Source organism: Magnolia sinica, chromosome 1, assembly GCF_029962835.1.
Source record: "Magnolia sinica isolate HGM2019 chromosome 1, MsV1, whole genome shotgun sequence".
Lineage (NCBI taxonomy): Eukaryota > Viridiplantae > Streptophyta > Magnoliopsida > Magnoliales > Magnoliaceae > Magnolia > Magnolia sinica.
In genome coordinates, this window is record NC_080573.1 from 69,477,140 (window position 1) to 69,503,267 (window position 26,128).

At 39.9% G+C, this 26,128-nt stretch overlaps 1 protein-coding gene across 1 annotated transcript; it reads left to right on the forward strand.

The window, feature by feature from the left end:
* Positions 1-5,431: 5,431 nt before the first annotated feature.
* On the forward strand, positions 5,432-11,082 carry LOC131246957 (oligopeptide transporter 4-like). The gene is made up of 3 exons (XM_058247415.1): positions 5,432-6,016; positions 6,352-6,534; positions 10,990-11,082. Exons 1-3 carry the CDS (start codon positions 5,756-5,758, stop codon positions 11,080-11,082), a joined length of 537 nt encoding a protein of 178 aa, XP_058103398.1. The 5' UTR covers positions 5,432-5,755.
* Positions 11,083-26,128: the final 15,046 nt, after the last annotated feature.

A 26,128-nucleotide genomic window follows, 5' to 3' on the forward strand; every position in this document is an offset into this window, starting at 1 on the left:
ACAATGGGCCTCATTCACATCACAATGAGCCACACACATCATAGTGGGCCTCAAGCTTCTCAATGGGCCTCACATACGGCAGGTGGGCCTCACATTCAACAATTCGGCCTCACATATAGCAGGTGGGCCTGCATAAGGTGGTCCGTGTAAATGAATGGATAGTGTGCATACAACGCATACATCTTGGTGGGCCTTACACTGCACAATGGGCTTATGCATCATAATAGGCCACATCACATCACAATGGGCCTTATACATGGGCCTCGCGCATCATAATGAGCCACATACATCGTAATGGGCTTAATGCATCACAATGGGCCACATACATCGCAATGGGCCTCATACATTCACAATGGGCCTCACATACAATCATAATGGCCCTCACATACGGCCACAATGGGCGTCACATACAGCCACAATGGGCCTCACATACGGTCATAATGGGCCTCACAAACATCAACTGGGCCCTGCATACAGCAGGTGGGCCTACACATTGGCAAGTGGGCCTCATGGTGGGCCTAAAAGATGGACCCCACCAGATGGACAGTGGAGATATAATACATACATTGGGTGGGCCAGCTGGTGGGTGGCCAGCCCACCAACACCCTGGCCCAGATGGGCATCCAACAAATGGATGGCCTGGATGAAACACATCATAAGGGGTCCCACCACATATGAAGCAGGTGCAAGGTGGGTCCCACCATCTAGAATCACTAGACGGCATGGATGAAACACGTACATCATGGTGGATCCCACCGTCCAACACATATATTGAAATTACAGTGAGGACCGCTTTAGTTGAAGTGGAAATAGCTCAAGGTGTTCTAGAGGGGGGGTGAATAGGACTTTATAAAATTTTATACCTTACTCTTGATCTAATGTGCAACTATCAAGATATTCCCAATTTAACTCTAATGGCTTCCAAGCCAAGTAGAGGATCCAATCACAAGACTATTTAATATTAAACATGATATAACAATTAGTCTAAGATGGATGAGAAGTGTGAATGTGTGTGAGATGTGATTCAAATCAAAGCATTCATATTATCAAGCTTGCATGTAAAAGATTAACATAATGAAAGATCAAGCAAGAATCAATCCCAAACACAGTTGTTTATAGTGGTTCGGCTATGTACCTACTCCACTCCCAGTGGACGCACTCATCCCATGAGTGTACCGGATTTCACTAACGGAGGTTTCAAATCAGGTTCACCTCAAACCGTTACAACCTACACAAGGTTGACTCTAGGACCTACATAACGTACCTAAGACATGCCTAGACAAGACAAGTTTATGCCCTACACAAGAGCAAAGGTCAACACGAAATACTTAAGTTTTATGCCCTACACAAGAGTAAATGATCCACACAAGGAACCTCTGTTTTAGGCCACACAGGCCAAAGATCCATACAATGAACCTCCGTTTTAGGCCACACAAGCTAAGGATCCACACACACTGTGAAAAAGGGAAAAATAAGATGAATTTTAAGACGGTTGTGACCATCTTTAAAATCCCTTGGTTTAAAAATGGCTGTAAACCGTCTCTAAAATTTCAGACGGCTCTTAATCGTCTTTAATATGAACTAAAATTGTCTTAAAATGTTAAACATCCACAAATCATTTAAGACAGTCAAATCCGTCGATAACTACTTAGAAAAGATGGTTATCGATCGTCTGGAATTTAAAAAAAAAAAAAAAGTCATTAGCTATCTTATAGGAAGTCATCTAAGACCGTCAGAGACCGTCTACATTAGAGACTGTCCTTAGCCGTCTTATAGTGGTCATCTGAGATGGTCAGAAGCCGTCTGCATTAAAGATGGTCTTTAGCTGTTTTATAATGGTCATTTGAGATAGTCAGAGACTGTTTGCATTAGAGACGGTCATTGGCTGTCATATAGGCTTAAAACTGCCTTACCCTTCCATGGTCATGACTTCCTCACATAAGGTAGAGCATGCCTTAACGTGGGGTTACTGTGGGGGCCACCTTGATGTATGTATTATGTATCCAAGTCATCCATTAGTTTCTCACTCTACATCCTTCTTATTTTATTAAAAATCGAGATTTTAGGAAATAAAGTTCGAAAAAAAATTGAGATTAAAAAAAATAAGATTTTGATATATAATTGACATTCTAAAAAAGAAAATTGAGAAGTTTAAAAAATTTATGAATTTAAAAAAAAATAATAGAGAAGGTTAGAAAAATAATTAACAAAGTTTGAGAAAAATTGAGATTAAAAAAAAACTATGATTTAATAAAAATCTAGATTAAAAAAAAAAAATTTAGAACTTTGAATAAAGTTTGATCATTTGTAAAAATAATTAGATTTCTAAAAAAAAAAATGATATTTTGAAAATGAAATTTGAAAATATTAAAAAATTTGTGAAAATTTTGACAACTTTGAAAAAAAAAATATTTCGAAAAAGAAATTGAGATTTTGTATTTCGAAAATAAAAAAATTTTGAGAAGTTCAATAAGAAAAGTGAGATTTTAATGATGTGTTGTATATCCATTCCGTCCATATGTTTCTCCAGCCCATTTTTGGGCAAGGTATAAAAAAAGTGTAGATTAAATCTTAAGTGGACTGCACCACCCAAAAAAGTGGTAATATAGTGCCTTGCCATTAAAAATTATAAAGTGCCCATCATAAGGTCTTAATAGTGTTTATTTGTAATCCAACTTGTTGATTATGTAAAGAAGATCTGGATGAAGGGAAACTACAAAGATCAAATTAATCCAAAACTTTTGTGGCCTTCAAAAGGTTTCTAATGGTTATTCATCACTGTTTTTATTGGTATGGCCCACCTGAGGTTACCGAGTTCTTATGATTTGGAATCACATCCTAAAATATGATGGAAAAATATATGGACAGTATCGATGTACACAAACTATATTAAGGTAGGCTCTACACGGTTAGGATAACACACATGAAGGAGTTACCTAATTAGTAAAATGGTATTATAACGTCGATTTCATGGGAACTTCCCATGAGGTCAATCTGTATGGGCCCCACCATCATGTGTGTAGAACATCAATACCATGCATTTGATGTGTCCCCTTTAGGTTATAAGATATCCCAAAAATTTGTCGTATACGAAACTCAAGTGGGCCATAACATCTAAAACTATGTGAAGATCATCCCTAAAGGATATAAAAGCACTTGGTAGGGCTCACATGAGTTTTGGATGTGGCTGAAACTTGGTCTTACCCATCATCCTACATAATGAATGGGTTGGATCTATGAACCACATCTAGGTGGGCCCAATAAATGATTATGAATGCTTTAATGGGAGGGTAACCCCTCTCAACTATAGTATATGGTGTGGCCCACCCAAGTCAATGTACTTTATTTTTAAACCCATGGTCACATTGGAATGGTGCATCAAAGTGATGGGGCAGATCTAAAGTTTAAGTGGACTCCACAGTAGAAAAGAGTGGAATAGTGACACCCATTGTTGAAACCTTCTTAGGGCCGATCATGATGTTTATTTGATATCCAACCTGTTTATACGTTAATATAGACATGGAATAAGGGAAAACATAAATATTAGCTTGATCGAAAACTTCTATGGCCTAAAGAAGTTTTTAATGGTAGGCATTCAATCCCAATTATTTTATGTGGTGGGGTTCACTCAAACTTTAGATCTGCCTCATACTTTGTCTCATACTCTAAAATTATATGGTAAAATGGATGGATGGCGTGGATAAGCCACATGCATTCACATGGGTTATTGTGGGGGCCACCTTGATGCATGTATTATGTATCCATGCCATCCATTAGTATTTTCAAATCATTATTTGGGAAAGCTAGATTTTTAACAGTGGACGTCCAATCACTATTATTTTTGCATTGTGTGGTCCACCCAAGTTTTAGTTCATGCTCATTTTTTGGGATTGATGATAAAATTATGTTGAAAAATAGATGGACAGCATGGATGAAACAAATCGATCATGGTGGGGCCCACATATCCATACTAGATCCAAAGCTCAATTTACTATTTTCATTTTTCTGTTTTTCACCATGAGTTTTGTATTTTATGTAAAATAGCGGTGACTTGTTCATAACAATGGTGGCTAAGACATAAAATAGTGGTGACCATCCAAATAATCGATCTAGTTGTAAATGGTAAATATTTATACATTTTTATTATATAACACAATCTTAACCATCTAAAAATTGGTCCCATGCATGTACGACCGTTAATAGAGTTTGTTATTTAGTAGAAAACTCACATCATACGGATTTCAAATTTTTATCTTATTTGGAAGAGGATTTCCAAATCCATCCCAAATCAATCGGGCACCCCTCTCTTTCATCCTCCATCGAGCGCCCACATTCAAACGGCCCCTTAGATTTCCTCCATCGATCTCCATGTCCTGTCCTGCGATGGACCCTTCATAGGCGCACCTCAACAATTCTTCACTAGCCATGAAGAAGATCTGATCTCTCTCTCTCTCTCTCTCTCTCTCTCTCCGGCAAACTTTCCTAGCAAAAGACACGAGTCCTATAGGATTTCCGGCCTCTGTCACAGAAATTCGGTAGTTAGTCTTGCAAGACTCTTTCAGAAATCTAGCAGTTGGTGATGTCCTTCCATCGGCCACCAAAATCTCCATCTCCCATGCAATTTAGTAGCAACCTTCAGAGGGCCCCATCTCCTTCAACGCCTTCCGTTGGTTTCATGGGCCCCACCATGAAACAAACGTCTTTGATTGCGAAGACAGATGGAGGGGCTGAGTTAGGTGGTCTTGCTGATGGTCCCACTGGTGATGAGAGCATCGATAAGCGGGCTGCGATCTTCATATCATGCGTTCAAGGGCAAATTAGGCTCGAATGAGTCGAACAAGCTATGAATCTTCATTGATAAAGCTAGCATTAGTCATTTTATTTGCCCTTTTTAGTAATATAATCATCTGATCTTTGAAACAAGTTGATGTGCTCCGTTTGTTTTCATGTGATCGAGTCATAGGGTCCATTTATTAAAAAATATGGACATGTTTGTTAATGTTTGTTTTTTTTTTTTTTTTTGGGTTTTAGTACATAGCAAGAGCTGTTTCTCATGAATAAGAAATCATTTTATGCATTTCCTTACAAGTGATGATCTGTTACAGCGTATTTGTAAGCTTATATGTCACACGTTTAGAACATCTGAACCGTGCAAAACTTGGGTTCTGACATGAAGATGATCCATGTCAGAGATCAGATCAATCCACTCATTAGGTGAGGTGCACCTTATGTTGAATCAGATTCTTAGATATACCTTTATTTTGATGGTGTGGTCCACCTGATGACTGGGTTCTGTAGACACGCTACTATAGAATGGGCTTAGATGGGATGTTTTGATCATAATTAACGACTTGGATTTAATCGGGTACGGAATCAAGTGTAAGAAATGCTTCCAATCAGGCGAAACAAGTTGGCCCTTCTACACTTGGCCCTTATACACTTGGTCGGTGTATAAGAAAATGCTTGGAACACCTAAAAATGAGTGACCCTGTCATCACTTTAACTCACACAGGAGAATGTCGGAAAGCCCCAGAGAATTACAATAAGAAGGATAATTGAAAGGCTGATGTCATACTTCCAGACATGCCTTTATGCTTTATAATAGAAGAGAGTCAAGAGAAGGACTAAAACCACCCATTTTTACATACACACAAGTAAGTAAATAAATAAATAAAGTTTTTGAGCTCTGCTTACTCAGAAATTTCTTACAATATTAATAGTTGTGTGTGAAATTCTACTATAAAATAAAGTTCATATGTGCAGGGAGGTGTATGAACGTTTTCGAGCTTCCTATAAAGGCAAGGAAGACATCCACACCAGGTTGATGAGGAAGTACAAGGACATTCTTGAATGGTGGTTCTACCTGTTGCTGGTGGTGACTGTTGGAATCTCGCTTATCATGTGCACTGCCCTAAAAGACCAGGTTCAACTGCCATGGTGGGGTCTCCTATTCGCCTGCGCTATTGCCTTTGTTTTCACTCTTCCCATCAGCATTATAACTGCCACTACAAATCAGGTACAGAGAATCATATCCACTTTCCTTCTCTTTCGTTTATTCCATTTGCACCCAAAAACCAAACCAGGCTTATGTTGGAGGTGCCTTCAATAGTGTATAACCATTCACAAAAAACCTTATGATCACAAAAGAGGACTTGAATAGCTGATGCTACTACAATTCATGTTATCACAACAATATCCTAAGGTTCTAATATATATCAACACTCTAAAGATAATACTGACATTTCATTTATTGCCATAAATTCCAGTGCATGAAAGTGTCACAAAGGAGTCCTTAAAAATACCAAGATATTTTTGTATGCTCTTATATTTATTGGTACCTTCAATTTTCAGACGCTGGGGCTGAACATCATCACAGAATACATCATGGGTTTAATACTACCAGGAAGGCCAATAGCCAATGTTTGCTTCAAAGTGTATGGGTATAGGAGCATGACACAGGCCATCTCCTTCCTTTCTGATTTCAAGCTTGGACACTACATGAAGATCCTGCCAAGATCAATGTTCTTAGTTCAGGTTTTTTTTTTTTTTTTCTCCATTCAACCTTCAATAATAGTCTATAAGGCATTTAGAAAAGAAACAGGGGAATCAAGCAGAGAATGTTAAGATGCTTATATGATAAACCTTACTATTGGATTAGCATTTGAATATTTGAATAATGGTTGCCAACATGAATTTAGGAAATTGTAAGTAACAGCTAGTTATGATTTGAGAAATAATGAAGGCCAGTGTATGTGTGAGGACTGGCCATTCATCATGTAGGCCCCACCGTGTATATGCTATGGCCCGAAAATCAGGCTAGCCTGATCATCATGTGGGCCTCATTCATTTGGACGATAAAAAGGAATAGACGAACAGTCCACATTCTACCTCTATATGTGCCCACTTGATGAATGACATTAGTTTCACTAAGAGTTGTTCACATGTGCAGCTCCTAATCCAGAGTTGTTCAAATTTCTTGTCCAGATCAAATCTAGACCATTGCCACCTGTAGTGTTCAAGATAACCTAGAAATTGTTCACTAGCTATAACTATAAGAAAAAATTGGTCATGATAGATTATGTATTTGTACTCTTTATAAGACATGAAATATCTATCTTACAAGTTGACAATAATAGTCTATAGTAATAGTTCAAGCATGCATGAGAGAATGCTGTGATTTGAGGTTGTTCAGGCATCCATCTGATGGGGCTAATCAATACAAAGTAGGATGATACAGAGGACTAACTGCATGATTGCTGGCTATTGAAATTATAGAAACATACATGATCTCTAATACATAGTTATGGTTAATAAAATTGAGATGAACTCATTTATAAGTGACACCCTAACAAGCCTTAAGATTTACCAAGAGAACACACAGTATGCTAACAAACTGGCACATTTCTTTCCATTTCCTTTTCAGATATAAGATTCAAATAGAGAAGCAGGTTTTATGGGGAAAAAACACAAGCCCATTCAATCCACTATGCACGTGGTAGAAGCAGATTTTTTGAATTCATCATCTTAATGCTTTGAAAAGTGGAAACAAATTAGACTTGATTCAATCTTCTTCCCACTCTAAACCATCCCACCATTGCAAAACTTCTGGCAAATCCTTAATTCATCAAATGAATTTTTCTCATCAGGTGAAACATACTTTTCCAGTTCTCCATGAACACAGTAATTTTTACCTCAATATAGCTATACTTTCCATTTTGATGGTTCCCTGTGGATTGATCTTACAAGATAATGGTATGTTTACAAAGGATTTGGTTTGGCCACACAAACGCTTACTGAAATGAGAAAAAATGGTTGTTTTCATCCACAAATTAAGTTACTAAGAAAGCTCATCATTTTTTGTTTGATTGGGGTTGAATCTTCTCTTTTGATCTACTTCGGCTAGTTAGAAATTCAATCGCCCATCCCACCATTCTCACTGTCTAGAAAGGCAGCGATCCAATGACTAGAGAACTGCACCGGTATCTCCAGATGGCTCTTATGCATTGCCAAGTGGCGCTGTTGCTGTTCTCAAACCAAATTACTAAGATGATATCTTTATCTTGGAGATGGTTTCTTCAGGTTGTCATTGGAGCTAGGTTATAGCATGTTAACCATTTGAACTTCTGAAAACAGGGTTGCTTTTGAGAGGGAAATTGAGGGTTTACCTTCTACTCGGCATGTCAACAATCTCCCCACAAAATTGCATTGTCCATTGTGTAAAGAAGTAATGAAAGATGCTGTCCTCACTAGCAAGTGTTATTTCAAGAGTTTTTGTGACAAATGTAGGTGCTTTGATGGTTGGAACTGTATTTTGAATTTCCTTGTCTAGATTTTAGTGTGCCAACCCCAATTAGTTGGCACGAGGATTAGATGATGATGATCTTTAGATTTTAGTAGCAAGTGCCCAATTTTTATATGATCTTTGGTTCGTTTTTTTTTTAATTTCATTTAAAAAAATTGATCTTCAAAGTGAATTGGCAATTTGAAAGTGCTATGTTGATAAACCTTACGTATTGTCAAATTTTTGTGTGACAAACCAATTCAAGTTTGTATCTTGATTTGTATCAAGCTTGTGCATCTGTTCATATTGAATCTTCGATGTTCGTTTTGTTCGTGCTGAATCTATATTGCCGATATCTATGACGAACTTACCGAGATCTTCAAACTAGAAGAAAGTGAAGACTTTCATATATTGAGTGAAGACTTAGTTTTCAAGAACATTGTGGTTCAAGATCTGGAACCAGAGAAGTCCAAGAACTCAAGACCTAGTTGAAGATTATGTTTGGTATGTCGAGTTCAAGCTTTGAAGATTGCAAGAATTAAAACTACTGAAGTGATCGATACATTAAGTGTTCATATGTTCTATCTCACAAGGTATGATTGACCTAGATTGACCTTAGATCATTTCATATTTTTGGTCGGTCATTTTGGTCATTTTATAAGTATAAAATTCTGTTCTTTCAACTAGCCCTTGAACCAGCTCGACCAATCCTAGTATTTCCTCGACCAATCAGGATTTGTTATAAATTTTTGGAATTTTTCTGTTGGTCTACGACTAGTCCTGGAAACTGCTCGACCAGTCGTGTGAATAGTGCTCGACCAGTTGTCCAGTGCTCAACTCATTTTCCAGTGTGTAATTTGGACTTACACGACCAATCGTGTGGTGTCCACGACCAGTCGAGCAAGCCACTCAACCAGTCGTGGGACCCACAAGGCCAGTCGTGCAATCGAAAAATCTTATCGTGCCAGAATTTTTGAAAATCTATTTGGATAAGGCCAGTCGTAGCTAATCAAAGGCCAGTCGTGTGAACCAATTTTTCTCCTATAAATAGTGCTCAAATTTCAGAGTTTTCTATTAAATTCTTATCATTCTTAAGCAATCACTCTAAGATAATTTTAAGTACGTTCTAAGCTATTTTGTGCATATTTAAGATTCTTTATAGTAGCTATTGTAATTTGATTTTGAATCTCTATTCTATTCTTATATTGAAAAGGGATATCCGATTTGCCCTTTCTTAAGATCAAAATCAATACAAAGCCCTTGCTGATTTAATTAAAAATCATCTAGACTTAGAACCCTATACACTTGTGAGACTGAACGTAGAATATCTATGTCGTCATCAAGTTGGTTCTACCAGGCTGCTTCAGAATCTTCATACAGATAAGTATTTTGCTTTTTCTATAATTTAGTTCCTTTTTGGTTTGTGAGATTGTTCCAGAAAATCTCCATTTTTGGTTAGTCTGAGGTGATCCAGAAAACTCAGAGTGTAGGGTTTTTAAATTGTGTAAGGCCACTTGAAAGACATAATTGTAAAGGTTTTAGGTGAACCTTGAAAAACATATTTTGGATTAGTGAACGCTAATATCCCGAGGGAGTGGATATTAAGAGTGGAGTAGTTTTGTGGCTGTTGTTTAACAGTTGGTGTACACAGAAGCGAACTACTATAATTCTCTATGTTTGGTGGGTGTGTGGTTTATTTCTTTATCTTTTATGGTATAAGATTGTGGGATGTATTTGTGGATATGAATGTTGTAATCTTTACATTTCAGCATTGTGTGGTAAACGTTGTAATAGATTAGATTCTATTTATTGCATATCCTCTTGAGTTTGAGTTTTTGATACTCACCCACGTTCTAGTAAGGTTGCCTGCCATAAACCATTGGTTTTTTGTGTTAGGTTGTCCTTAGAACCAAGTTTGTATTAACCTTTCTATACTTGATTTTTGAGGTTGTTATTTCCTTTGGTTATTTACATTTTATTTGGCTATCTGTTGTCTTTATTCCGCTTATTATTTTTTATTTGGCATAGTCCTATCCCCCTCCCCCCTCTAGGACATTGCTCGGCCTTTTCACAATTTCCGCTGTATCTTTGTTTGCATGGGCAACACCTTTCCCAAAATTGTTTGGTAAGTTCATGGCCTATTTGGATGCCACTCGAAAATGAGTTTATCTCATTTTATTTAATATCGATTACACATTGGTTATATTTTTAAACCGTACAAATAAAATTGATCTCTAATATATAATTTGTAATTAAATAAAGTGAGATGAAACTCAATTTCAAGCGGCAACCAAACAAGCCCTTGGCTTTTAGAAATCAAAACAGGGACATCACAGCGGAAACTGATGGCTATTATTCGCATTGTCTTATTGAACTGATACCTAAAAGTAAACTTATTGTGGTATGTGGATTCAGTCATTTCAAAGAATTACTCTTCCATATATTTTCTTTTTCTACTTGCAATTATTGGGATCTAGATGGAATTAAAATGTGGCTTGGGTGTGTTTTGCATTAAATCCATGCCTTGTGTTTTTAATTATTTGGATTCTTATTTTCTTCGTTTTGATTGGTTTATTTAATCTCTGGACCCATAGTTGTTGCATTTTGGAGTTTTGAAATCTATTATTCTTATGCAATTTAATCAGGTATCCAAGACCACGTAATTTCAAATTTCATGTGTGTATGTGGAGCTACAAATATACTTGCAGATGGCGCTTAGGGAAACTATCAACCGCATCTTGGAGTCAACTACCAGTAGTCCAGAAAATGCTGGAAGTGTATTACATGTGCAAGGTTTGTAAGCTGGTGATGACAATCTAGTTTAGTGTATTGAAATCAAACATTTCATGTAAGTTGATCTAACCTGTTTTCTTCGGATATGGAGTCCACTCGGTGTTCACTGTCTAAAGCTCCATCCCCTACTCTTTCTGCCACTGCAAAAGAGGAAATTATGACAGATCATCGTGAAGATCATACTCATAATATAAAGGAGACCTTTTCTATACATTGGAAGTTTCTAGTGGAGGGACCCACTATTCCTATGTTATTGTTCAAACCATTCGTAATTTTATTTTAATGTAATTTATTCTATTTGTCTGTGTTGCAGTTGCTAACTTGCAATGGAGAACCCCTCAAGATAATGCTGGTGAAAACCATGCAATGCCTTTTGGCCATTTGGCCTACAACCCAGATTGGTCTAGCATGCAATGGGGAATGGATTGATATATGGCACCTCTTACTGGTCCTACGCCCTTATATGGGTTATACACCAAGTCCATTTGAGGTTCCCTTCGGGGGGTCTTACCTTAAGATCCCTTTGGAGGACAAGGTTATATGATGCCAGTCGTTCCTCCTCAAAGGTAATCTGGGCACTTCCAACACTGCGATCACTGTATTAGATTACAACACTTGAAAAAAGAAAAAGAAATCACTGTATTAGATTACATACACACACCATGTCTTGTTTGAATTTCAATGGCTATATAACACTTGTAGTCACTCAAATGTAAAAATTCAAAATGGTTATACCATAGGCTGTCCTGCATAAAGTTGAATGGATATTCAAATTGCATGTTTGGATGTCAAAATTTAGAGTTCCGTAGATGTTAAGATTTCTTTTCGTGTTTGGATGACAGTCTGTAGAAGTCTCATGATCCATAATCCAAAAGCATACTGCAGGAGCATACATGGAATAGGTGAGTAGTGGAACATGTGCTCATGACTCATGTGCAAGAGATTTGAGCTATTTACTAAGTGTCCTAAAATGTGAACATACTATCCTAATGGGTTGTTTATGTTTTGGATAGGGCTGCGGCAAGGAAATATTGCAGAGAGCATTGTTTAGTGGCAGCAGGAAAAAAAAAAACATCTATTACTTTAGAGAATTGATAATGTGCATGCCTGCATATGCTTGTCTTTTTGGGTCTTTACCGGCGGTTTTAACCCCTAGTAAAGGTCGGTTTTCTTGTAGTGACTTTTTTTTTTTAAAAAATGGTATTGTGCTTTTATGAATGGATAACTTTTTTTAAATTGGTATTGTACTTTTATGAATAGATTAAAATGAATTATTGTATTTTATTGAATGAATGAATGAGTATGCTAGGTTTGTGAATGTATTAAAATGAATGATTTAGCCTCAATTGTTAAGAATTGAGGTTAAAAATTGAATTTAACCTTAGTTGATGCCAATTGAGGCTAAATTTATCTTTAGCCTCAAGTATCCAAACCGAGACTACAACTCCCGTAGCTAAAGGCTTTAGCCTTGATTGTTGAGAACTGAGGTTAAAAATAGTTTTAGCTTCGGTTGGAGGCAATTGAGTCTAAATTTTGGATTTAGTCTCAGTTGGAAACAATTGTGTAACATCTCAGAAATATCCGTACAAAGACCCGAGTACCACCTCAGGTAGAAATCCCTAAGGACTGTATTCTGTAGAAATGTAATGACCCGGAAAATTTCGTGCCAAGACCCGAGTACTACCTCTATTTTCCTTAGAAGCTATTTGTGGGTTAATTAGCGTTAAACTTGATTGCTTGTGAAATTATTGTCAATCACTTTAAATTTGATCTGTAGGACTCAAAACCTGTAGAATAGTTAGCGCTATGTTACTCTGAAATCTGAGATTCAACGCTAAATCCAGTTGCTCTTGGGAATTTTTAGAAACTTTGGATCGGACCTGGACCGCGCATCGAAAGTTCGATAGCGATGATCTTAAACAATTATGGTCACCATGTTGGACTTGGCCATCGCCTCAAAAATCAAGTCCAGATGATGTCCTGGGTCGATTTGAATGAGTCCGAAGTGAAGAGTGTGAGAACGGTGAGAAATTAAATATGATTTTATGAAATCTGAGTCTTGTCGCTTGCGCGACGATTTTTAAGCAATCTGACCGTTGGATTCTGACCCAATTTCACCATTGGATCAGGGAAGATGGCCTAGGCATGTCATTGTGCTTGTGGACCTGATCGAGTTTCGGTAACCGTTGAATTGAGTGTGGTCCACCACGGCTGATCTGTAAAGCCGATCGGTACGAAAACTTAGCCTGACCTAAATCCATGGTCAGTGAGCTTAAGTCCGACCGCACGTGGAGAAAGGACCACCAGAAGTGCTCCGTTGGATCGAGAGAGGCCTGATTTGGTTATAACCTAAGTATACCTTGGCCCTGGGGTTATTTTTATCAATGTTAGGCCTATATAAAGACCTTAAAACCTTCACTCTCTTTTCCATACGAATTTTCTAACCCTAGCTAAGAAAGAGAGAGGAAAAGAGAGAAAGTGAGAGAAAAGTTGGTGAATCATCTTAAGATTCTTTCCTATTACTCTACATCCTTCAACCATCATTGTTGAATCGTTATTCCGACGATTCTAAGTTCCTTCTTGGGTAAGTTAATCTAACCATAATCTGTTTTAGAGCTTAGAATAGTCTGTGTGTTGTTGTAGCTCATTTCTATTCTTGCCTTAGGTTATTTAGTCGCCGTTGACGAAGACATATCGTCTGAATCAGTTTGGTGCGCTATTTCTGGTTTAAGGTACGGACTATATTCGTATAAGTTATGGTTTTCAAGGCTTTCAATGTCAGATAATGGTTTATTCTTGTTGTGGGTGAAATTTCACATACCAAATGCTATGTTTATCTTGTGTTCCTGATATGTATGCGTTATATTGAGATTTGTGTATTCTATGTGTATGTAGGAAGTACCGTATACGTATAAAATATGAACATATGTTTGCCATGATTATTTGTCGTGTACTTGTGCTAATTGTATGTGTGTCAACTCCTTGGCAAAAGGAATTGTCCAAATGCGTGTATTCCAACATACGTCATGTATGTTGATCTATGTAGGCTAAGTGTTTGTAGAAATGTCTGAATGGTTTAAAGTGCAATATATTATCCTATTTGCGGGCGTTGAGAAGAGATTCTCAACTCTCCTATCTGGTGTGTATGATTCCTTACATTCAATTTACATTCTTTGTTCTTTAAGTTCAAGCACTACTTATGTTGAAATCCATGTTAAGTGATATTCTTCAAATGCTCACATACTGTGTGATTTAAATTATTGTTCCATTACTGTTCTAAATTGTATATGCATATATGTTGTAATGGAATGTGTTTGGGACTAGGAAATAGTCCAGAAAATCGGTAATCGGCCTTGAGTTCGTGGCCGAGGTTGCTTTCGCCACGAAGGACGTGATTTGACGAACCCGAGTCGTATTAGGGTTGTCGGCAGTGGTTTGGTCACACAGAGTGTTTTGCGCACTCTATGTCGTTCAACTCAACGTGCGCTCGTGCTAGTCGAGTTCGTCAAGTAACCCGATTGTCCGATGTATGTTCATCATGTATGAATGCTATTGTTTGAATCTAAGGTACCAAACTTACCGATGAAATCCCGTTAACCGTTATACCTTGATTCGCTAAGACTCATGAGCCGGACATGGTGGTATGGGACACCGTAGTCGAGCTGTCGGCCTACGCTGGGGTGACGAGCCTCCCCATAGTGACCAGTGAGCAACCAAACTCGTGAGCCGACTATGGTGGTATGGGATACTATATTTGTGTTGTCGGCCTACATTGATTGGTGACGAGCCCTTTGTAGTGACCTCGAGCATACCTTGATACTGCATTAGGGCGACGAGCCTTAGAGTAGTAACGGAGGTATGATAGGCGTGCATTGATTGGTGACGAGCCCCTTGCAGCCACCTAAAACCATATGATCGTATGAGATGCCTAGGATTAACGACCCTAGAATGGATCACTGTGTGAAAATTGATATGAGAAAGGTACCTTAGCTTCCCAATCCTGCTGTATGAAAAGGACTAATAACAACTTGTAATCATGTTCATGCACCGCATTTGCATGTACGTGGTAGTCGTTGGCACTGCGAGAGGATGTCATGCGTAACGTAAGATGAAAACGCCGAGGGCGTAAGGCAAGGGCATGCATCATTCTCCATATATCCTTACATTAACAAGAGTAATTAGGACATGTTGGATTGTTCTACTTTATCATTACTGCTTGATTGAGTTGATAACATGTTAACCTTTACTTTATTGTTCCACTGAGTTGATCACTCACTCCCACATTCTGGGACGGTGTTTAAACACCAACCAGACTCTGTCTTAGATATAAATGTTGATGCGACCCCTGAGGCAGAGCAGGAGTTCGAGGATGATGAGGCCGCATTTTCTTTTATGCAGTTTTTAGGCGGGTTCATGTGAGTCATGTCCTGATGCGCGGGAATTCTGAGTTTTCTTTTGGAATAGATAATATCTTTTGATGCTTGTATTTTTTAGAGCAACACTTGTAGTATGACCTGGCATGTATACGTACTTCAGGGACTTGCACATGTACACATATTGTTCTTTAAGTCTTCCGCTTGCGTCTATCACTTATCCGTGAATTATGTTTGAAGTTTGGCTTAATCTATTCCATGTTTTATGTACTCTTACAGACAACATACATCAACCATTAAATATGTTGCATAAGTGATGTTTTGAAACTCGGGAGCTGAGTTATGCTCAACCCCCGAATTTCAGGGCGTTACAAGAAATTTAGACGAAAATTAAGTACTCGTTGAATTAATTGGTGGATTCAATTCGAACCACTATTTATACAAATGGCAAGACCCAAAACTACTAATACCGCTATCTCAACACTACTATAAAACCTAGGAAGAATCCTAAAAGCTCGTTGCTCTCGGGAACACATTGAAACTCCGTATCGGACCGGGACCGCACGTCGAAAGTCTAATTACCGTGAAACTATAGGGTTATGACCGTCTTATTGGACTTGACAACCATCGCGGGAATCGAGCCCAGATGTGTCAAAAAATGTACAACTTGAGCCCTGAGAGAAGTGTGTGAGAAACGCGAATATCTTTAGAAAACATAATGAAACTTAAGTGAATTGAAGATTTCAAACCGTCAGTTTCTAACCAAACTTCACCCATGGATAAGGGAAATTTTGTTGCTCATATTCGTGTATTTCTGGACCCGATCGAGTAAGAATGACTGTTGATCGGACACAGGTCCTCCACAGCTGATCAGCCAATCCAATCGCGCCAAAATCACATCCTGGCATAGATCCATTGTCATGGAACTTACTTGTGACGTAGGTGAGTAATAGACCTCCCAATGAGCCCCGTTTGCCAGAAACAGGCACCCTTTGGTTATAAACTAAGTATACCATGGCCCTTAGGCCATTTACATCACTACTGAGCATTTACATCACTACTGAGCCTATATAAAGCCCTTAAACCACCCTATTTCTATTCCATACGAATTTATTCCAAACCTTAGGAGAGCGAAGAGAGAAAAGAAGAAAAAAGAGTGAGGAGAGAAGTGAAAGGTTGGGAGATTGTTGCAGTATTTCTCTCCCACCACTACACGTACCGAATCGCCTTTCCATCTAGCTAACCAATCTGTCTGGTTACGATTTGGGTAAGAAATCCTAACTCTAATCTTGATTTAGAAATATGAATTGAGTAATTGATAAACTAGCTAACCTATTTCATGGTTTAAGTACCTGTTGTTCTGTATTCGGGAGCGTAGTGTTTGAACTGAGTCCGAATCGAGTATTCCGACGGAAGGTGCGGACTATAAACATTTAGGTTATGGTTTTCAATGCTTTCAACATTAGCTAATGATTTTTGTCTGACTTGATTGTTGCCATATGATCTTAGTTACGGAGTTGTCCATATATTATGCATGTGTGAACTATGTTGAATACAAGATGCATTCCATGTGTTTGTTGAAATATTTGAATGAACATGAACTTGTGATTTGCGCTTATCGTGACTATAAATCTAGGATTCATATTTGCTGTATGTATGACGATCTCTTTGTGTAAGGATTTGTCATAATATATGTCATAACTAATCTAGTCTATGTGTTTGGTAATGTGTAGTCTAAGTGTTTGATAAAATGTCTGAATGAGAAATTATTGATGAATTGTATTTAATAGGGGTATTGAGATAGGATTCTCAATTACTTTATCCATATGTATAGTTTTCTTCATGTAAACTTAATTTTAACTACGCGATTTATGGATGAAATGCAAATGTTTGGTAACATGTTCAATGTGTTTGATGCAATGATTAAATGAGGAATTTACTTGAATTGTTTGTTAAATGCTGATATGATTATCACTTGTATTTACATGCTACATTTGAGTAAGATTGAGACTACAACGTAGTCCAGGCAATCAGTAACAGTTCCTGTTCAAGTGGCTGAATTAGTCTCCCACATTAGACACGTTCGATGAATCTGAGTCGTACGACGATTGTCGACAGTGGTTAGGCCACGTGGGGTGCTTATGCGCTCCATGTCGATTAAGTTAGCATGCGCTCGTACCAATTGAACTTGTCTAATAAACCGATTAGCCTATTGTGTGTTTACCATATATGGACATCACTGCTTGAATCTAAGGTACCACTTACCAATGTAAAAGCCCGTTTCAACCATGGTACCATGATCAGCTAAGACTCATGAGCTAGGTATGGTGGTACGAGACACCGTGGTCGAGCTGTGGGCCTACGCTAGAGTGACGAGCCTCCACGTAGTGACCAGTGAGTAACCCAAACTCGTGAGCCAGGCATGGTGGTATGGGACACCGTGTTCGAGATGTCGGACTACGCTGAAGTGACGAGCATCCCGTAGTGACCGCGAGTATAAACTATGAATTTTCCTATCGACTGCTTTTCATTAGGGGTAATGCCCTACAACTTGCCTATCGTATGTGATTAATTAGGATTGACGATCCTAGTGGATCCTTTGGTTGGGTAAATGATATAAAAGGAGGTACCTTAGCTTTCCGAACTTGCTGTATGAATAAGTTTAATTAAGTACTCGGCTAACATGACCATGCACCGCATTGCATGTGCTTTGGTGAGGAAGTTGCACTTTAGGGAGGTTGTCATGGGCGAACTTGGTTGTCGGAGTCACTTGTGAGGGAGCTTTGTGCGAGGGCATGCATCATTACTACATTTCATCCTTGCATTAATAAGAGTAGTTAGGGAATGATTGTTGTACTGCTTTATCATTACTGCTTAATTGACTTGATAACATGTTAAGCTTTACCTTATAGTACCACTGAGTTGATCACTCACTCCCACCTTGGGACAGTGTTTTAAAACACTAACCAGACTCTGTTGTAGATGCAAGTGATGATGAAGTCTATGCGGCTGAGTTGGACTTCATAGATGAGGAGTAGGAATTCTCCTATGTTCAGCTATCAGGCGGGTCTATGTAGACCTTATGCTAATTCGACGGGATTACAGGATCACATGGATTAGTTGGACACCAACATTTTGACATTTTGTATATTTTGAAACAAACCTTATATATATTAAACCCTGTTGCATCATCATACTATGGAGGCTGTGAATCACTTACTTATTTCAATACATATACTTCAGACTTCTACTTGCTTAATTACGTTATCTCTGGAGTATGATATGTTGTTTTAGTATAATCCCACTCATGTTTAATACATTGATATGGATAACATTTAAACATCATTATCTATGTTACATAAGTGATGTGCTAGATCTCGGGAGTTGAGCTTTGCTCGACCCTCGAAATTCGAGGTATTACAAGTTGGTATTAGAGATTGATTTGGATCAAACTAGACCTGGGTTATAGGTAACACAACGTACACTGACACACTCTGACTTAGGATGGGGGCGATGGAATTTAGAAACGATCATAGGATCTCAAAGTTTCACCGATGGGCGAGATTGACCAGTGTAGTGTAGCCTGTATGCATCCTAGATCATGTGCAATGATCTTAGACCCTTTAGGGCCATCAATCGACGAGTTTGGACTATAATTCAACGAATCCCAACCTTAAAATAAGCCTAAAGGCGTGAATATGCGTGTGTTGAATGACGAAAGTAGACCCTGCGGGCTTAGGGACCCAAATCGTAAAATTCGGTGGGGCCTAGGGGGTCCCCCACATGTATTCAGCACCCCGGGAGGGGGTGGCCACCGCCCCAGGGCGGAGCCACTGCCGGACACCCCAGGGGGACGTGGCGGCACTGCCCGGCTAACGGCGCACCACCATCCGACCGTCTGTGTGGGGCCCACCCACGTGTGAGACCACCTATTTAACCTCTCCCTTGCCCCCTTTATTCATTCCACCCTATTTCAAACCCTCTAAACCCTCCAAAACCCCATTTTCTCTCTCAAAATCCCCATTCCCTACACTCCAAGCTACATTTTCTTCTATATGTCACTCCCATCTTCCACCATTCTCTCAAAACTACCTTTCCATCTCTCCATCTTCCTTATTTCCACTTATCTGAGCACAATAATCCTCTTTTTGTGTCTCATAATTCCCATATCCTCAAATCCACTTCACTCTCAAACTTTTCCATCTCCATGACTCTCTTTAAGCTTATAACCGCCATTTTCTCAATCCTAACGCTCCTTTCCCTTATGGGAAAAGGAGAGCGGCCCCGGATGAGGCCGAGCTGAGCCGTCCAACCCGCTCGACAAAGAAGGCGAGCGTTGAGGCTAGTACAAGTGTCGAGCGAGAGCGAAGATCGAAACGGGATCTTGATCGTCAAATCCCGCTTGAAAGATCTCTACCGGCGGGCACCGAACTTGGTAAGTTTCATGACCACTAAGTCGTATTTGAAGCTCATGTTGATAAGAAACTATTTGGATTGTATCCAGTTATTGACCTTCTGTTGGAGACTGGGTGGTGTCCCATGTTTGAAGGGAAGGCTTATGCAAGTGAAGGCACCGTACGAGCCTTCTATGCCCACATACGAAACCTCATGCTGGAGCCCCTTTAGTTTACTATCCCTTTGGGGAGGCAGGAAGCCATAGTTAATGTGGATGTGATGGCCCATATTATGGGAATTGAGCGTGGTGTGGTACATGCAAGTGCAACTCAACTCGCTAGTAGACGAGAGAAAGATCACCGCACACATTTTCTTTGTGGCTAACTAGCTCATTGGAGGTGAGACAATAGCCTCGCATCAACTAAGATGACGACAGACTTCCGCCTACTCCACCACATATGCACGTACAACGTCTATCTTAGGTGGAGTAACCATACAGAATGTACTCACCTTATGGTGGACTTCCTATATAAAGATGGACAAGGAGACAAGTTGTGCCTGCTTACTTTTGCCCTGTCATAGATAATCAAGACTGCACACTCTACTCGAGGAGACGCCTCACTCCCATTCGGCCAACTTATCTGCAAGATTGTTCGCAACTTCATATGGATAATCTTGTGCCCATCCACTTCATTAGTGAGACTACACTCAACAATATGGGGATTTACCCTAGGCAATGCCGAGCCCGACTTGACGAGTATGGGGATGAAATAGAAGAAGAAAGTGAAGAGGAAGATGGAAGTGAAGATGAGAAAGAAAATGAAGGGGAAGAAGGCAGTGAGGATGAAGAAGGAAGTGAGGAGGAAGAGCAAGAAGAGGTAGAGGAGACCCAAGATTCAGATGGGGAACCTCCTGCTACACATAAAGACCGCCATAATCAGGCTACCTTAGAAGCTCGCATGGCCAGGATTGAAGAAAACTAGGCCGCCCTGAAGTAGGAGTTCAAAGAGTATCAAGCTTATTTGAAACAGAAATTCAAGAGAATGTCTCACACCTTGAAGACCCTCATGTGTTGTGTGCAGGATAAGGGTGCGCCTCCACCTTCACCAGAGTCAGAGGACTAATCATGTGTTGCAGTTGTCTTTTAGTTTTCTTTATTTCTTATTTTTCTTTGTAATAGTCTTGGTTGGCTTAGTTGGATGTTAGAGTAGTTAGTGTTAAAACTTTTGGTAAATTAGCTCACATGGATTCTCTGTCATAATTCATGTAATACTACATCTCATGTATTGTGACAAAATTTTGGCTAAATGAAATGCATGAAGCTTCTTTTGATTTGGAATGTGTAGAATGTTTGGAAAAGTAGGTAATATTATCCTAATCTTACACTTGTTGTACATTATGTTGTATATAGGAAATGCCTCCTAAAAACACTCAGAATATAGCACGTCTCGCACTTGACGGATCGATTGACGGGGCACCTCCCCTGAGTAATATCCATACGGACCCTAGTTTGGGCCCAGATATTGAGACAATGCCAGATTCACAGCCGGCCACTGACCCTACAAATGGGCCAACACCGAATGCACAACTAGTTCTAGGACAAAACCGTGTCTTCGTCGACACCACACATGCCTCAGGCGACTCCTCCTTCTGATAGGTTAGAACAAATGATGTTCCTAATGCAGCAACAACAACAAGTCTTAGCCACAATAGTGGGGGCCATTGCCCGAAACATGAATGTGGTCCTGCCTGTACCACCTGTGCAGCCTGCTGGAACTATGGATACGAGTGGCTTATTCAAGTGCTTTTAGCATTTTTGCCCTCCTACCTTTGCGGGTACTCACAGACCCGAGGAGGCTGAGTATTGGTTGGATCGTATATCTAAGATGCTGAAGTCGTTATACTATACTGAGGCAGAGCAAGTGGAGCTTGTTACCTATATGTTTTAGAAGGAGGCTAGTCTTTTATGGGACAACATCCTACGAACCGTTCCCATAGGATACGTGTGGACGTGGGACGCTTTTGAAGTTCGTTTTCACAAAAAGTACTTCCCCCTCACTTATCGTAATGAAAAGGAGGGTGAATTTCTTCACCTCCGACAAGGGGGGATAATCATAGCTGAATGCGAGAACCGTTTCACGAAGCTATCCAGATATGATCTATTGATCCTAACAGACGAGCTGATGAGAATGTGACGATTTTCAGATCCGCACAAAGATGTGTTGTGCTAGCATTCCCAATTATGTTGAGCTAGTGAACATGTCCCTGCAAATTGAGCAGGATGGAGACAATGTCTTGAACACGTATACTAATGGGCTCGAGGCCTCGGCCTAAATTGTCGAACCGACCATTCCTCTGCTAATAGCTCCCCCGACCCAGCAGAGGCGATCAGATCTTTGGTGCGTCTACTGTAACAAGACGGGACATAACGAGCCCTTTTATTTTACTAAGATGACGTACAATGGCTTTACACCATCTCAGAAGATCAACTACCAGCCACCACAAGTTATTTCAGCTCCACCTCTATGATCGGCACCGCAGCACAACCGTACAACTGACCTCCCATATCTCAAAATAGGCCGCCTCAATGACCTATGGCAGCGCAACCCAATCGTTCTCAACAAGTGCGTGTACATGCATTTACAGCTGAAGCATCAGAGTCAGCAACGACAGTGCCTTTAGCCTTTGAAGTTAGTTCCCACATTCAAGGTACACCTGTATTTCTGTTGGTGAACACCGAGTCCACTATTTCGATGATATTATACTCTATAGTCAAGCGGTTAAGGTTGAATACTACCCTTATGGTTGGGGTGAGAGTCATTGCGGCTACTGGAGCCTTCACAGACGCCACTAAACTATGTAAGGGTTACCTAATAGACTTAAGGGGCAGGGTGGTATGTATTGACTTGATTGTCACCACAATATATCATTACGACGTCATCATCGGCATGGATTGGCTCACTGAAATGAAGGCAGAGATCAATTATGATCCCAGATTAGTGACAGCCCATGGACCCAATGGCACAATCTTCACCTTCCCTGTTCAGGTCAGTTATGCTTACCGCATTCGTTGTTACGCCTCCTTGTTAGAAAATTTTGATAGTCCGACGCTTGGGGACACATTGGTAGTCCAAGATTTCACGGACGTGTTCAGAACGATCCCTAGACTACCTCCTCAGCGCAAGATCGATTTTACCATCGACCTAGTGCCGAGTGCGACACCTATCTCTCTACCGACATATCGCATGTCTCCATATGAAATGGAGGAGTTGAGGAGACGGATTGATGATCTATTGGATTCAGGTTTCATACGACTGAGTGTATCTCTTTAGGAAGCACCTGTGTTATTTGTAAAGAAGAAAGACGGATCGCTGCGATTGTGTATTGATTATCACAAACTGAATCACATCACCGTCAAGAACAAGTATCCTCTGCCCAGGATAGATGACTTGTTCGACCAATTGAAAGGGGCATAATATTTCTCAAAAATCAACCTACAGTCTGGGTATCATCAGTTGTACATCAAGAATGAAGACATGCAGAAAACAGCATTTAGAACCAGTTTTAGGCACTACGAGTTCCTCGTAATGCCATTTGGACTTACAAATGCACCGACCATGTTCATGGACCTCATGAACCGGGTGTTTCAGCCGTATCTGTACCGATTCATCATCGTATTTATAGATGACATTTTGATATATCCAAGAGTCAGAAAGACCATGAAGAACACCTACGAGTATTCTTCGATACTCTCAGGAAGAATCAGTTATTTGCTCAGTACTGGAAATGTGACTTCTGGAAAGAAGAAATCAAGTTTCTAGGACACGTGGTGTCCAAGGAAGGAATTGTCATGGACCTTGCCAAGGTGACCACAGTACAAGACTGGGAACATCCCGGCTCCGTTTCAGAAGTGAGGAGTTTCCTCGGACTTGCTCGTTACTATTGCTGATTCATTAAAGATTTTTTCAAGATAACTAGACCGTTGTCTCAACTCACTCGAAAAGATCTTAAGTTTGCTTGGAACAAGAAAGCAGAAGCGGCCTTTCAGGAATTAAAGGACAAGTTGACGTTCGCACCCGTGCTAGTACTGTCAGAGCAAGGGGTCAAATATACTATATACACTGACGCCTCTCGTGTTGGTTTGGGTTGTGTACTGATGCAGAAGGATAGGGTGATCGCCTATGCCTCGCGACAGTTGAGGAAGCATAAAGAAAACTACCCCACGCACAACCTGGAATTGATAGCAGTCATCTTCACATTAAAGCTCTGGAGACATTACCTCTATGGAGAGGAGTTTGAGCTATTTTGTGATCACAAAAGCCTCAAGTACATTTTCACGCAGAGAGACCTAAACATGAGGCAACGACGTTGGATGGAAACCTTGAAAGACTTCAATTTTGAGGTTCCCTACCATCCTGGCAAGGCCAACCTTGTGGCAGATGCATTGAGCCGCAACAAAACTATAGAATTTGCGACCCCACTTATGATAGAAGAGTGGAATATGGTAGATTTTATGCGAGATTTTAAACAGAAGCTGAAGTAGAGGAGCTGTTCAAGAGCGTCACACACATACACGTATAACCACTTATTGATGACCGAATCATTGTGGCGCAGAAAGAAGATGAACTATTGGTGAAGATGAGAGAACGAGCAAGTGACAGTGAGGAATCCGAATGGAGAATTGGTTTAGATGGGGGTTTATGATATCATTGCTGCCTATGCGTCCCCAACCTCCACAACTTGAGAAAGGAAGTTCTAGAAGCCACACACAATTCAAAGATGGCGTTACATCCGGGCAGTACGAAGATGTATCAAGATATGAAGCGTTCATACTGGTGAGACAACATGAAGGCCCAGATAGCAGACTTTGTGTCCCGTTGTCTCATGTGTCAGCAGGTCAAGGCCGAACATTGCTGACCCCTTGGTTTGCTTCAGCTCATGCCCATAGCTGAATGGAAATGGGATTCCATATCTATGGATTTCATTTTCGGGTTATCAAAGATGAAAAAGGGGCATAACTCTATTTGGTTGATTATGGACCAGTTGACGAAATCGGCCCATTTCCTCCCGATTAAAGTTTCAAACTCAGCAGACGACCTAGGTGACAAGCCTCTCGTAGCGACCTGAACTTGCTTGTCCACTGTTTTTAAATCAGGGGTGACATTGCCCTATAACTTACCTATCGTATGTGATTAATTAGGATTGACGATCCTATATGGATCATCGTTTGGGTATATGATATAAAGGGAGGTACCTTAGCTTCCCAAATCTACTGTATAAATAGGTCTAATTAAAGACTTGGCTAACACGACCATGCATCGCATTGCATGTGCCTTTGGCGTGGGAGTTGAGTACAGTGGGAGTTTAGCATGCGCGACCATGAGATCATAGAGGGAGTGTAGGTAAAGGCATTCATCATTAATACATATCATCTTTGCATTAACCAGAGTACTTAGGTATGTTTCTTATATTGCTTTATCATTACTACTTGACTAAATTAATAACATGTTAACCTTTACCTTATAGCTCCACTGAGTTAATCACTCACTCCCACTCTGAGACGGTGTTTTAAAACACCAACCAGACTCTGTTGTAGTTGTAGATGATGTTGCGGCTTATGAGGCGGAGCCCAACTTCTATGATGATGAGTTCTCCTACTTACAACTCTCTAGCGGGTCTTTGTAGACTTGGAGTTGCGTCGGCGGGATTACAGGGATACAAACTAGCTGAACATTACATTGTATTATTTTGTGAACTTTTTGAACTATACATGTAATTATTTAACCTAGCGACATGTTCATACTCTGGGGACTTACAACTACTTATATGCTTTATATATCTATCACAGTCTTCCGCTTGTGTAATCTAATTGTCTCTGGAGTATGACATACTGATTTAGTGTAATCCCATTCATGTTTAATGCACTAATATGGACAACATTTTATCATCATTATCTATGTTGCATAAGTGATGTGTGTTGAAACTCGGGAGCCGAGCTTCTGCTCGACCCCCAATTTTTAGGGCATTACAAGTTAGTATCAAAGCATGATTTGGATTAAACTGGACCTGGGTTATGGTAACACATGCACACTAACGTATTTTGACTTAGGAGGGGGCGGTGAAACATAGAAACAATTGTAGGATTCCCAGTTTCGCTGACGAGCGAAACTGACAGTTGAAATCGGACCCGTAGGCATCTATGATCATGCGAGATGATCCCAATTCTTTTCCAGACCGTCCATCAACAGGTTTAGATGAGGATTCAGCCTATTCTACACTCAAATGA

Coding starts and splice junctions, on each gene's coding strand:
- LOC131246957 (XM_058247415.1), top strand. CDS start 5,756: ATGTGCAGGGAGGTGTATGAACGTTTTCGAGCTTCCTATAAAGGCAAG. Junction 6,017..6,351: donor TAACTGCCACTACAAATCAG/GTACAGAGAATC, acceptor TTCAATTTTCAG/ACGCTGGGGCTGAACATCAT. Junction 6,535..10,989: donor GATCAATGTTCTTAGTTCAG/GTTTTTTTTTTT, acceptor ATATACTTGCAG/ATGGCGCTTAGGGAAACTAT.